At 34.1% G+C, this 14,316-nt stretch overlaps 1 protein-coding gene across 1 annotated transcript in view; it reads right to left on the reverse strand.

Moving 5' to 3' along the window:
• Positions 1 to 526: 526 nt before the first annotated feature.
• LOC149789726 (uncharacterized) overlaps positions 527 to 14,316 on the reverse strand; it is a 28,933-nt gene continuing 15,143 nt past the window's right edge. The window contains exons 5-8 of the mRNA XM_089973107.1: positions 11,653 to 11,774; positions 7,839 to 8,348; positions 4,665 to 5,307; positions 527 to 2,547 (exon numbers count right to left, since the gene is read on the reverse strand). Of these exons, the coding sequence (XP_089829233.1) occupies positions 4,705 to 5,307; positions 7,839 to 8,348; positions 11,653 to 11,774 (1,235 nt within the window). The 3' untranslated portion in view covers positions 527 to 2,547; positions 4,665 to 4,704. The remainder of the gene's footprint in view (positions 2,548 to 4,664; positions 5,308 to 7,838; positions 8,349 to 11,652; positions 11,775 to 14,316) is intronic.

Raw genomic sequence — 14,316 nt, forward strand, 5'->3', positions numbered from 1 at the left:
GTCTCGGGAGAATACATGCAGTCGTATGCCATGATTTTTTTTTTACAGAGACGAGATTTAGAGCAAGTGGCTGATTGCATTACTCAATGAATATACAGGAGAAAATATTTTAAAACATTTTTTGTTTCTGTCTTCTCATTTTAGGTCAGTTGTAAAACTGAGGCGTTAATATGAATATAGTTATTTATCACTGGATTAACATGAATACCTAAAAAAATAAATAGCAAAACTAAACCAGGCAGCAAAGAAGGTCATGAGCTATGAACTACTAAAGTAAATTAAGCAGCAAACACGCACAAGAACCATGAACCAAAAAACTAAACCAGGCTACAAACAAGGCCACGGGTCGTGTGCCACTAAACTAAATTAAGCAACAAACAAATGTATCATCCATGAACCACATAACAGATTGTCTTTTCATTACTTTTGTTACACATAAATGTCATGATATGTTCATCTGTGATGATTGTTCAGTGAAATATATGTTAATTAAAAATGAATTTGAATTATTTGTAGGGCACAATTTGATATGTTTTAGTATCATCAATGTCTGTACTTGCAATCGGTACATTTGCCCAACGGTTCAGAGTAGCGACTTCCTTATTGTGTTGTTTTTATAATAGCCCACATCCTTCTGTCCTGGTACCATGCTAACTGCCATTTCTTTAGTATAGACATTCAATGAAGGACTTTCTATATCATGATGTCATTACATTAGCACAAATTCTCAAGGAACAGCCTCTTGAATCGCAATATCACTACGTCATTATGGAAATTAAATAATGTGTCATCTGTATTGCGCTGTCATTACATTACTATAGAGGCTCAAGATAAGGCAAACAGTGACTTGCATTGTCAATGTCAATCTTAGACATTGACAAATTTCATGGATATTATTTATAAGTAAAAAGCACTTGCTGATATCTTTGGTTCAAGAACAGCTACTTTTGCTGTTGCTGCCTATCATTAACTGATTCATGGTCATCTGAATATTGTGTTTATCATTAACCAATCAATGTTCATCTGAATAGTATGTATGTCATCCACCAATCCATAGTCATCAACACACTGTTTCCATCATTATCTAAGTCATGGTCATCAGAATATTTTGTCCATCGTCAATCATTAACCAATTCATTGTAACCGGAATATTGCACTCATCATTACCCAATCCATGGTCATCGGAATATTGTGTCCGTCATCCATCATTTACCAGTTCATAGTTATCTGAATACTGTGTCCATCATTAACCAATCCATGGTCATTGGAATATTGTGTCCATCATTCACCAATCAAGTGTTATCTGGCTAGCAGAATATTGTGTTACTCATTAACGAATCCATGGGAAGTCAAGTATTGTGTCCATCATTAACCAAACTATAGTCATCAGAATATTGTGTCCAACATTAACCCATCCACGGTCATCAGATTATTGTACCGATCATTAACCAATTCAGGGTCATCAGAATATTGTATCCATCATTAACCAATCCGTGGTCATTAGAATACAGTGTCTTTCACTAATTAATCTATGGTTATTGGAATATAGTGTCCATCATTAACCAATTCATTACCATTGGAATACAGTGTCCATCATTAACCAATCCATTACCATTGGAATACAGTGTCCATCATTAACCAATCCATTACCATTGGAATACAGTGTCCATCATTAACCAATCCATTACCATTGGAATATTGTGTCCATCATTAACCAATCCATTACCATTGGAATATTGTGTCCATCATTGACCAATCCATTACCGTTGGAATATTGTGTCCATCATTAACCAATCCATTACCATTGGAATATTGTGTCCATCATTAACCAATCCATTACCGTTGGAATATTGTGTCCATTGTTAGCTAATCCATGATCACCGAAATATTGTGTCCATCGCTAATCTATCCACGATAAATCGAATACTCTGTCCATCATTAACCAATCCATTACCTTTGGAATATAGTGTCCATCATTAACCAATCCATTACCGTTGGAATATAGTGTCCATCATTAACCAATCCATTACCGTTGGAATATAGTGTCCATCATTAACCAATCCATTACCGTTGGAATATAGTGTCCATCATTAACCAATCCATTACCGTTGGAATATAGTGTCCATCATTGACCAATCCATTACCGTTGGAATATAGTGTCCATCATTGACCAATCCATTACCGTTGGAATATTGTTTCCGTCATTAGCCAATCCATGATCACCGAAATAGTGTGCCCATCTATCCACGATAAATCGAATACTCTGTCCATCATTAACTAATCCATTACCGTTGGAATATAGTGTCCATCACTGACCAATCAATTACCGTTGGAATATAGTGTCCATCATTGACCAATCCATTACCGTTGGAATATAGTGTCCATCATTGACCAATCCATTACCGTTGGAATATTGTGTCCATCATTAGCCAATCCATGATCACCGAAATATTGTGTCCATCGCTAATCTGTCCACGACAAATCGAATACTCTGTCGATTATTAACCAATCCAAGGTCATTGGAATGTTATGTCCGCTATTAACCAACTGTAATGACAAAAACGTTGTATTGAGAAGACGATAATATATATTTATTCCAACTAAGATATGTAACCTACATTTGCCTTTACTCTTGAGCAAATATAAATGTTGATCAATACATAATAGCTCTGGTTGCCTTAGGAACAGGTCCGATATGCATCATGTGCTGCAACCTGTGCATTATCTTCACAATCAGTTTGGGAAATGTGCATGAGTAGTATGTTCTGTGGTTCAGTAAACACTGAGATGACCCCTTTCCTGGTAAATATACTTCTGATTACTGGTAAAACATGTCGGTTTAAATATCTCCAGCTATGTCTGGGGCAATCATGGATGGACATAATGTACATATATAAGCTGTGATGACAGTCAACCAAAGTCAAATCATCTCTGCATTACGAATTTGTACAAAGAAATTCTCAAATTTGTAATTAATACAATGATCATAGATTTTAGTCATGTATGGAAATGTATGCGATTTCTATTTAACTTTCCATATCAAACTTCAATACAATTCAAAGCAGTAATTTTAAATTATGACACAATTTCTATCGTTTATTCAAAATTCAATACAAGACAAAACAGTCCATTTTAACAATAGCAGAACATCTATCATGTACTCAATATTCAATACAATACAATGCAGCTAAATTGAACTATTACATAGTGTCTATGATTTAGTGCCATAAACAATAACAGAGTGTTGATGATTTAGTGCCATAAACTATAACAGAGTGTTGATGATTTAGTGCCATAAACTATAACAGAGTGTTGATGATTTAGTGCCATAAACTATAACAGAGTGTTGATGATTTAGTGCCATAAACTATAACAGTGTATACGATTTAGTCTCTTCAACTTATAAAGCTTTCTATCATTTAGTCCAAATGTAATACAATATAAAACAGTCACTTTAGACTACAACAAAATGTCTATGATTTAGTCTTAAATTATAACATAATGTCTATGAATTAGTGCCTTAATCCACAAGATAATGTATATGATTTAGTCTCTTTAAATTAAAACAATGTATACGACATGACATAATAATATGACATAAAGTCTTTTATATAGCCCCTTTAAACTATAACTGAATGTCTGTGAATTAGTTTTATAACAGGATGGTTATGATTGAGTCTTATGACATAATGTATATGACTTAGTCCCTTTAAATTGTAACAGATTGCCTACGATTTAGACCTATGCTAAAATGGCCATGATTTAGTCCTATAGCAAACTGGTTATGGTTTAGTCCTGTAACAAAATGGTTATGATTTAGTCATATAGCAAAATGGTTATGATTTAGACATATAGCAAAATAGCTATGAGTTAGTCCTAAAGCAAAATGGCTATGATTTAGTCATATAGCAAAATGGTTATGATTTAGTCATATAGCAAAATGGTTATGATTTAGTCATATAGCGAAATGGTTATGATTTAGTCATATAGCAAAATGGTTATGATTTAGTCATATAGCGAAATGGTTATGATTTAGACATATAGCAAAATGGTTATGATTTAGTCATATAGCGAAATGGTTATGATTTAGACATATAGCAAAATGGTTATGATTTAGTCATATAGCAAAATGGTTGTGATTTAATCCTATGTGGCCAAAATTGTGGCTTGGCATACGGTCATTATACCACACAGGGTTCGTACAACAGAAATGTTCCATATAAACGAAATGGAGATACCATCATATTTTAAACTAAATACTGCCAAAAAGTTCACACTAAATATTGATAGTCCACTGATAAGCATTCCCCACAATGAGTATACAGAAGGATATTAAGGAACACAAATTTTACAAATAAGCAGTAGGACATGTTTACATAAATAAGTGTGAAACAAATGATACAATTCTGTCAAGAATTTTTAGAATGTATAGATTTTAAATGGATGTAACTGACCATAAACTTATTTACATTTTATTTCGATGGCAGAAGAGAGGAAGCATACAAAATTCAAATGATACAAATGTGCTTTCTGCTGCAGTTATGGCCCTTGATTTTACTTTATTATAAACAAATGCAATTAAACAAAACCCAACTAATACCCACCTATCTATCTATCTATCTATCTGTCTGTCTGTCTGTCTGTCTGCACACACATGTACTTACTTTGCATTGATGCTTATAATTCATGAATTACTTTTTGCAGCTAACAAGCTTCATAAATGGAGATCACTTGTCTCTTTTGCCTTTCCAACTGTACTCTGAATACCTGTCTACCAATTGCATCTTCAATGTCTTGAAGTACAGTGTCAATCTTGTTCCAGTATTCATCAAGATGGTGTTGATCCATCTTGCCATCCATGGAATGACCTACAATTTGATTCCTATATAAACGAATTCTCTCCACGCTAGCTCCTAATGATCTGTCCCTTGGCTGATCTGGTGGATCGAATCCCCAGCCCATCATTGTCGGAGGAGCAGACGTGCTGACATTTCTGATGAGGATATACAATAAAGAAATATCAAACTGGTCCACATCTGCCATATACCGACCAAAGGGATCTGGGAAGACAGCCTGTCTTTGTTCATAGCTAAGAAGAGGATTCAGCCATTTTCCTGATTTGGCCTGTCTTTTGTTGACCAAATTGGCTTTGTTGGCAAGGATTGCTTGGTAGATGTTCGTGTGTGGAGCTGGAACATGGGTGAGTAGGATTTCCCTTAAGGCATTTCCACACACAGTTACAATAGCAACACAGAGGCGAGAATGATTCATGTGCTCAGGCGTTATGGGTGCATCAGGATCATGCCCCTAAAGAGAGTGGAAAGGCACAGCTATTATAATAGCTTTGTAACCAGTTAATAAAACAAAAGATCAAGAACAATGAACGATATATACAATATCACATAATGAATTGTCTTAAATTCATAATGATTCATCGCATCGCTGAAGAAAATCCTTAAAGGGAATAGGAACTATTAGCAAATGAAAACACTTTAGTTTAAATTTTAACACAAGTAATCTATGACTGTGATCTTGAGCCCAAATTTATAGGGGCAATCAAGCAAGTCAAAGAATGAGTTGTCATAGGTTCATAATGAATCATTCCATGTAAGAAGAAACCCCTTCTGCAAGATTAGACAACATTGTCAAATTAGCAAACTTTGACTTACATTAACACATATTTTTGATTGATCTGACCTTCACCTAAAGGCTAAAAGGTGCGATGAGCATATTACCGAGTAAATTACCTTTGTTTCATAATGATTCATGATGAGAAAGAACTGTCTTTGCTTCATAATGGGAAAATGAATCGTATTAGTTTCATTATGATTCATGACAAAAGGATGAGAATGGTCTTAGCTACTTAGTGATTCGTGCCAAATATGATGAAAGGGAAACGTCATAGCTTCATATACATTCATGACAAAGAACATGAGGATGAGTTATCTTTGCTTCATATTGCTCCATGCCAAATATGATGAGAATTAATGGTCTTAGTGTTATATTGATACATGATAAATAACATGATGATCAATGGTCCTAGCTTCATATCGATTCGTGACAAAGAACATGAGGATGAATTATCTTTGCTTCATATTGCTCCATGCCAAATATGATGAGAATTAATGGTCTTAGTGTTATATTGATATATGATAAAAAAAACATGATGATCAATGGTCTTAGCTTCATATTGATTCATGGCAAATATTTAAAGTTTGGCCTTCATCCTTGTTTTGCAATTGTGTTTTTAGGTTTTAATCAACAGAATTACTATTTCAATACTTTATCATCAATGTGGAATCAAACTTCTGACGGTTAAACTGATTTATTTATTTATTTCAATTATTCGAATTACAAAGTGATCATTGACTCTAGAACTAAATTACAATTATTGAAATTATTTTGAGTTCGTCCAGGCTACTGGCACATCAAAAGATTTCAATATCTGAAAGGATTTGGATTTACACTATACTTTTGTACTAGTGATATAACTTTTAGGACCATTTGGAATTTAACTCACCATACTGTACTCTATTTTTCAATATTTACTTTGTACACTAGGGAACTAAAATATTTGTTGAAACGTTTTGGATTCTCTCTTTCCCATTACTTAGTTTAAGGACACAGAGGAGTCGTAATAATAAGAAGTGTTGTTGTGAAAATCCATGTTAATGCAACCATTTCTTTAGCAGGGGCAGATTTAGGTACACACACACACACACACACACACACACACACACACACACAGATACATACATACATACATACATACTTGCATACATCTTTATATATATTAGCAATATATTCAAGCAGGTCGCTCTGGTTGCTAAAAGTGATGTCTGAGCGATACAATTGTCACTTACAACCAGCTAGATGTTGGGAGTAATGCGTGTAAAAGTTTCATTTCGATCCACAGGTAGTTTAGGACGAGTACTGATAACAAACATGCACTTATGGACTGTAATTAGAGTACTAACCGATAACCATAAACTAAAGCAACCAGGTATACACAGTATTAAAGCCCTGTTAAAATATTTGCCAAGAAATGACACTCTTCTCTCGTATAAAAGCAAAGGTTAAACGGAATGTTGTAGGATAACACTAAAGCTTTACTTTTTGGCTCATTTAATTAAAGGTACTGTAATGGAAAATATACTCTAAATTTCTTTATAAAATAAAATGTGTCCTATGAATATAAAATCAAATTATATCCAAAAGATCTCATAGCGTACTAAAATGTATGAAACCTTTGAGGCATTTTAACAAACTGACAAGTGATCACGTTACCAGAACAATCAGTGCAACAGCTTGATAAAGGTAGGGCTTTTAATGTGCAAAATTAAATAATTTCAGCTTTGCATTTTTCATTATTGTTCAAAACAATTTTCAATTATACAAAATGATGGCTTCACTGCATATTAATCTTTACACGTTTGTGATTCAACTGTCTTAAAGCTGATCATGAGTTCAGATTTCCTAGGTACGTGAATTTATTCTCGGACATTACATATTTATGTTAGACTACAGGATCTATCGTCAAACAATTGTTATAACATCGGTTCCAATGGAAACTATTGCTGCGTGCAGACATCGTATTAAATCTATTATTGTCTCCTCCAATGGGAACTGTTCTCCTACAGTGTTATCTGGTTAGGACATTACCTTCTGCGTTGGGAACTTCTCTCACACATTAGTACTTCTCTTAGTAACTTTATCGACAGTTAGGGAACTTCTATACCCAGAAAGACAACAAGCACTATAGCAGGATAGTACTTCTGAAAAAAGACAGTGATATCCAGTTATTTCAGCTACATTCAGTAATGCTGAAAACATCTTACCTCATCTGCAAACCACATATTAAATGGTGAACAACAGAACCTGCCATCATCAGCGACAATCTGAGACGGTGGGCACTCTATACGCAGGTCATATTGTAAGTTCTGACCTAAGTACGACGTAATCTTCGAGAGATTCAGAGTAATGAACTTTCTAACTCTGGAACACAACTTTGCATCTGGAGTCTTGACTTCGTCTTCCCCCATCCTTGTTATTCTCGCAGAAACAACATGGTTCCTAAAGTACAAGGTCAGTCTGTGGAAAAGATCCAGGTCGAGAACACAGCAGCCACAGAAAATGAGGTTTTCTGATGTTCCCATCTTCTTGGCAACAGGCCATCGCGCTACACAGGCAGCTAAAAGCCTATGGAAAATGGGAGTTGGCAGAAACTTCCCCGTAAACACACAACAGAGAACTGGTGTGCTCACCAATCGAGGGTCTTGTTCAGGGGAGATAACTGCTCCTGGAGTTTCCTGACGAAGCATACAAGGGGTAAGGTAGTAGTTCTCCACCTAAAACAGACATGTAATATATATATATATATATATATATATATATATATATATATATATATATATATATATATATATATAAAGAATATCTAGATAGAAATTTGATAAATTTTCCTCAATTGAATTAATAGTTTTCACTCATTGGTGTATTAAGTAAACACAGCAATATACAACTGTATATTTTCTTAATCCACAAGGTTGCTAGTAATATAATTGGGGGTTTATGAACAAAATTATAAGAGGGCAATGTACTAGGCAATGTTGTAAGGCAAACTGAAAAAGGCAATGCACTGGGCAATATTGTACGTTCCACTGGAAAAAGGCAATGTACTGGGCAATGTTATAGGAAACCGAAAAAAGGCAATACAATGGGTAATATTGTAATCTCCACTGGGAAAAGGCAATGTACTGGGCAATGTTATAAGCTCCTACGAAGAAAGGGAATGCACTGGGCAATTTCATTTGCACTATAGTAATGTAGAATAGTTAACATACATTTAGAGGTCTTCCAGTCTATTTATTCAATTCGAAATGACATGTAGATGTGATCACTGACTATGGATTGTATGTCTACAACAGTTGTGCTCAAAACGAAAATACATGGAATAAAAAAAGCATATTTTCTCCGTCCTTTGTGTACAGACGTGACTTTTCATTGTGAAGGCGTTGCTACTTTTTTAATGTGTGCTGACGAATTTCGGAAACTTAAGCTCAGTAATTGAAATTGTGAGTCCTATAAGAAAATACATTTTAAAAGGTTATATGCTTGTTGCTTTTGTTTGTAATTTTCGTAATTTACCTCTGAGGTTTTGAAAATGAAAGTAGTCTTGTATATCGAGCACAACATGTGCACTGTAAAACCCAAATAATCTCCATTTTTGAGAATTAAAAAGGACAATATGTGTTTAAAATCCACATCAAGCTACATCGCGAATGATATCGCTGATGTTCCTCTTTTAGTTTTTACCTCATCACTCTTAATGTAATTAAAAATAACTAATGAATGGTCTTAAAAATAATTCGTATTGACAAAGAGCCCGACAACATCCGTGTAATAATGGCATGCGTACATTTAATTCACCATGTTTATTCTCAGTTCTGGAATTGTCAGTTTTGATACGGCAAATAATCAAACAGAGGTAATTACATTATGGCTTAATACTGCCGAATAGGAAAACTGAGCACTCATTAATAAACGAATCAAACCTTCCACAGGATAGGGGATATCGTTAAATATGCAAACAGATCATCTTATTTTAGAATACTTTTAATGAGACTTCTTTCGAAACTCTATGTCAATTTGAACGGTGTTAAAATACTTCCTGCGAGAAAATAATTAGATACTATTAGCTACATTTATTGAATTTTTCCTGAAAATTCATTTAGCTTCTGACGTGAATATAGTTTGTGATGCTATGAAGAACGAACTTTAGGATATATGCATTTTGTCTTCTAGTATCAAGAATTAATAGTTTGGACAATAAAGGAGATATTTAATATCAAATGTAACCATGTGCATGATGAACAACACCTGAACTAATAGATAAAACATATTTGATCGTTACTGAAATTTTCTTTTGTTATCTCACGTTCATTAGTTTTAGTATATTGCAAGGAAAATGATCATGTGCTTGGAAATATGTTATTTATGTGTTTGCTCTTTCTGATACAACAGATCTTGTGCCAGTATGGTGTGTGAAGATTCCTTAATTGTGGGGAACTCACGTCTTTGCTATGAACACAAAATTAACTTAAATTTTAATCTGCTAAATTAAATTGAAGAACTTGAACCAAACTTATTGCTTTTTAAAAAATTAATTTCTCAAAAACTACAAAAATATGACATATCATGCTTCCGTTTACTAGTGTCGGAAATATCTGCGAGATTTAAATTCGTTCAGCTGCTGGTGACTGTGAATCTGATTCCTTCCTTCCTAATTCAGAATGTTGAATTTATCAGAAATTTAGAAACCAAAAACATTTTAAGCACTCTACTGCTTGTGTTGTTACAATGCTATTGACATTTTGAGAATAGGTCTCTTTTCACAGAAGTCAAGAGCAAAACATTCCAGATCAAGTATCTTTTTGATATTGCACCGTTTAAATGCTTTGCCAGTAATCAAATACCATCATTTGAAACATGCACACATGTTTTTAATTTTGTTATTTAAATTACAATATGTAAGACCTCTTTAAGGTGAGAACTTACAGGTAGCCATTTATATATATACATTCTAACAAATTGCTGGCTTACATTTACATAAAGGATGAGATGAACATTGTTTTGAAGACTCACAATTCATGGAACTGTTTGGGAGTATGCTCTTGATTCTCAAAAATATGCAGACTGATTGAACAATTTACAGTCTGAAATCCTGCTTAACAAATGGTGGTGATAAATACATTGTTCGATACACGCCAGGTGTGTAGACAGGGTATAAGTGGATTGTTGAATAGGAGGGACCCTCTCTGATGTGACCGTAGCTTCCTCTTAAGAAGCAGCACCCTAGTGATGTCTACCTCACGTCCAAATCACTTTATCACATCTACTGGTGCAACAGAAGGGCTATCAGAATAAGCCATGATTATGAAGCCCAAACTCTGTGAAGCACATGGATAGTTAGTCTGAAAGGAGGGAGGGAGAAGGCAGGTATGCGGTAGGTCCCACTTCAGAATGATGTACATCGCCAATGCACACTGGCCTGGCATTTGGGGGATAAAATGTGGTAGTTTGTCTTTGCATATCATTTCAAACATAGCCCATAGTCAAATGAGACTTACCTACCGATTGTTGCAGAGGCCACTCTGTTGGACATTCTAAATGAAAGAAGGTGACTACGGCATTGGATTAGGGTTTTACTATTTTTGTTTTTGACATTCAGATAACTTTGCAAGTACCATTTTACCTTGGCCTTAGGACTAGCACCAGGAAATGAGACATGTATGCAATTATAAAATATGTAGGTATAAAATATAATGGATTACTGTTCTTATAAATGGTGAATGTTGTGAAAATGTTCGATGAAACGCTTCCATCATTGTTTTGGGAAGAGGACGAGCAATAAAACGTTTTGAGTTTTATTACAAATAGTCATGCTTTTATACATCACACAAATATATATCAGCTAAATCATATAAAAATGAGTTTGAATGCCCATATATTTCTTTATATGTTTGACACAGTATTTTGCATCTTGAATCATATAAGTGAAGTGTTCATCTTCGAATGATATTTTAGGATCTGACAAGAAATAACCTTGCAGATACAGCAAAAGGACGAATCTAGGACTGTCATATAACTGACCTTCTCCCCATTTTCATTGAACGACCTTGGCTTGGAGATGATATTTAAGTGTTCCATTATCGACAACATGTGATCCCTGTGGTCATACAGTTGTGGATATTTCTCCTTTGTCCAGACAGAATCTGTGAAAGAAACGACACTTTGTTTAGATTTGTTGGAGACGTTCCAGCAACAACTTGGTTGTGAGATAATTTTGAAGCCACGTGGTTATAAAAGCGGAGATTGATTTATTCTCATTAACATGGAAGTGCAACAAATTACATTCATCCATTATTACGTTTAATGTGCTATGATAGTGTCAAAAATAAATTATGTTTCTGTCAGTGCATCATTTCATCTGTTACAATCAGTATGCACAAATGGTAACCATTATAATTATCCTGTGCATTAACATAAAATTCCAGTTATTATCGCGGATATTTCATGTCAGGCTATATTCGAATGAATGAATTTAAATGCAGCCAGTCAAATAGTAGAATAAGATTCTCTCGGTCGATAAAATAATAAATAAATCAATGTATATGTGTCCAAGCATTCATACCAGGCCATAATCGAATGAAGGAATCAATTTAAACATCTTGAGATATTAAATTTAGTTTATGTTTTAATAAATAAATCAGTTTTATGTAGCCAAGCACATACACTATGGCACAATGATGAATTAATGTAAATGCAGCCAAGCCAAAGTCAGAGTACAGAATGAAAGAATCAGCTTAAATGTGGCCTAGTAATTATGTCGTGCTATGTTATAATGAATTAATCAATTTCAATACAGCCAAATATTCGTGTCAGGCTATAATAGATTGAATGAATCAATTTCAATACAGCCAAATATATGTATCAGGCTATTGTAGATTGAATGTATCAGTTTCAATACAGCCAAATATTCGTGTCAGTCTATAGTAGATTGAATGAATCAATTTCAATACAGCCAAATATTCGTGTCAGGCTATAATAGATTGAATGCATCAATTTCAATACAGCCAAATATATGTGTCAGGTTATTGTAGATTGAATGAATCAATTTCAATACAGCCAAATATTCGTGTCAGGCTATAGTAGATTGAATGAATCAATTTCAATACAGTCAAGTATTCGTGTCAGGCTATAGTAGATTGAATGAATCAATTTCAATACAGCCAAATATTCGTGTCAGGCTATAATATATTGAATGAATCAACTCAAATGTGGCCAAGGATTTATGTTATGCTAAACCAAATGACAGAATCAAGTTAAAATTTGTTTAAGTATTCATGTGTGGCTTTATTATAGTGAATGAAGCTACATGATTTTTTTCTTCCAAACAACTACAAACCCACCCACAAACTAGTACGCTTACTTTTCTGATTGATTGCTAAAACATCCATACATCGAAGCAGCCAGGTGCGATTCACACCTGGTTTTTTTTCAGTGTAGTATCATAAACTTTGAGGAAAGTAAATACATATTCTTAAATAAATAAAGAAGCCATATTTTTTAACACCAGTGTTTCTAAATGCCATGTTAGAAACACGAGTAAATCGTGTTAATGTTTTCATAATATGTTTTATTTTCAATCACCCACCCTATCATTGTCATATAGACACTACTTCCGTTTTTCAGCCTGACTTGTATCTGCCATTAAAGAAGATTGCATCCTTCTTTGGAAACAAAAACTGATGATAGTAAGCATATTGCGCAATAAATAACGTATCGCAGACAATCCAAATTCGGCATAACAAGCATTATTTGGAAGGCAAAGTACCATGAGAATCTCGTGTTATCTGTCATGGTGGTCAAATTATGGTTAGTGCAAAAAATACCCATCTATTTTAACACATAAAGGCTTAAAACTTTTATCATTTGCCAAACGTCCTGAACAAATATAACTCTAATACAGCAGATGTTTACTCATGCCATCTTTTACTGTTTCATAAGTTTTTAAAATTATTTTAAGCCGCTTAACCTAATTTCTACGATTGTGCTGAGTGTATACAGTTATGAGGTATACCAGCTAGTGACTTGATGCTGTCCACTACTAACCATAGGCAGCTTTTGCACAACCTAACACAGCAAATGCATGCTTAGAATATATTTCCATATCTTTGCTTAATAGGATTTCAAGCGGTTTTATATAAATTGTTAAATAAAGACATTCTAATAAAATCTGAAATGTTAAACAAAACATCACTTTTGTATGATCACAATTACCAATGGAGCATTAAAATCCCTTGTATCCAAAATATATTTGTTCAGCCTAATGTTCCAGACTCAAATCAAATAAATCACCACCAAGGATGTAAAATTCACTACAGGGGAAAAAAATTCTGAACATGTCAAATTTCGAAAATGGTTTTACATTCATGGAATGTAAATTATGACAGATAGGTACATTACTGGGTTGTACCAGCACACAAAACCCCACATGCTTAACAATGTTCAGTGCATAAAATTACAATTGGGGCACAACAACCATTTTATTTCCTTTTATGAGAGAGGTAATAACCATAGACCATAAATGCGCAAGGTATTCACAAACTTTGGTCTGGACTGCGGAAAACCATAATTCTTCTTTAGGTCAGTGACCCTTGACCTTTTGGACCCCATATTTATCAATATGGAAATTCAATACCTAAGTGCGAAACATTTACCAAGATTGGTTGAAATTTGTTATGTAAAACTAAG

This window comes from Sinohyriopsis cumingii, chromosome 10 (genome assembly GCF_028554795.1).
Source record: "Sinohyriopsis cumingii isolate HCF-2022 chromosome 10, ASM2855479v2, whole genome shotgun sequence".
NCBI lineage: Eukaryota > Metazoa > Mollusca > Bivalvia > Unionida > Unionidae > Sinohyriopsis > Sinohyriopsis cumingii.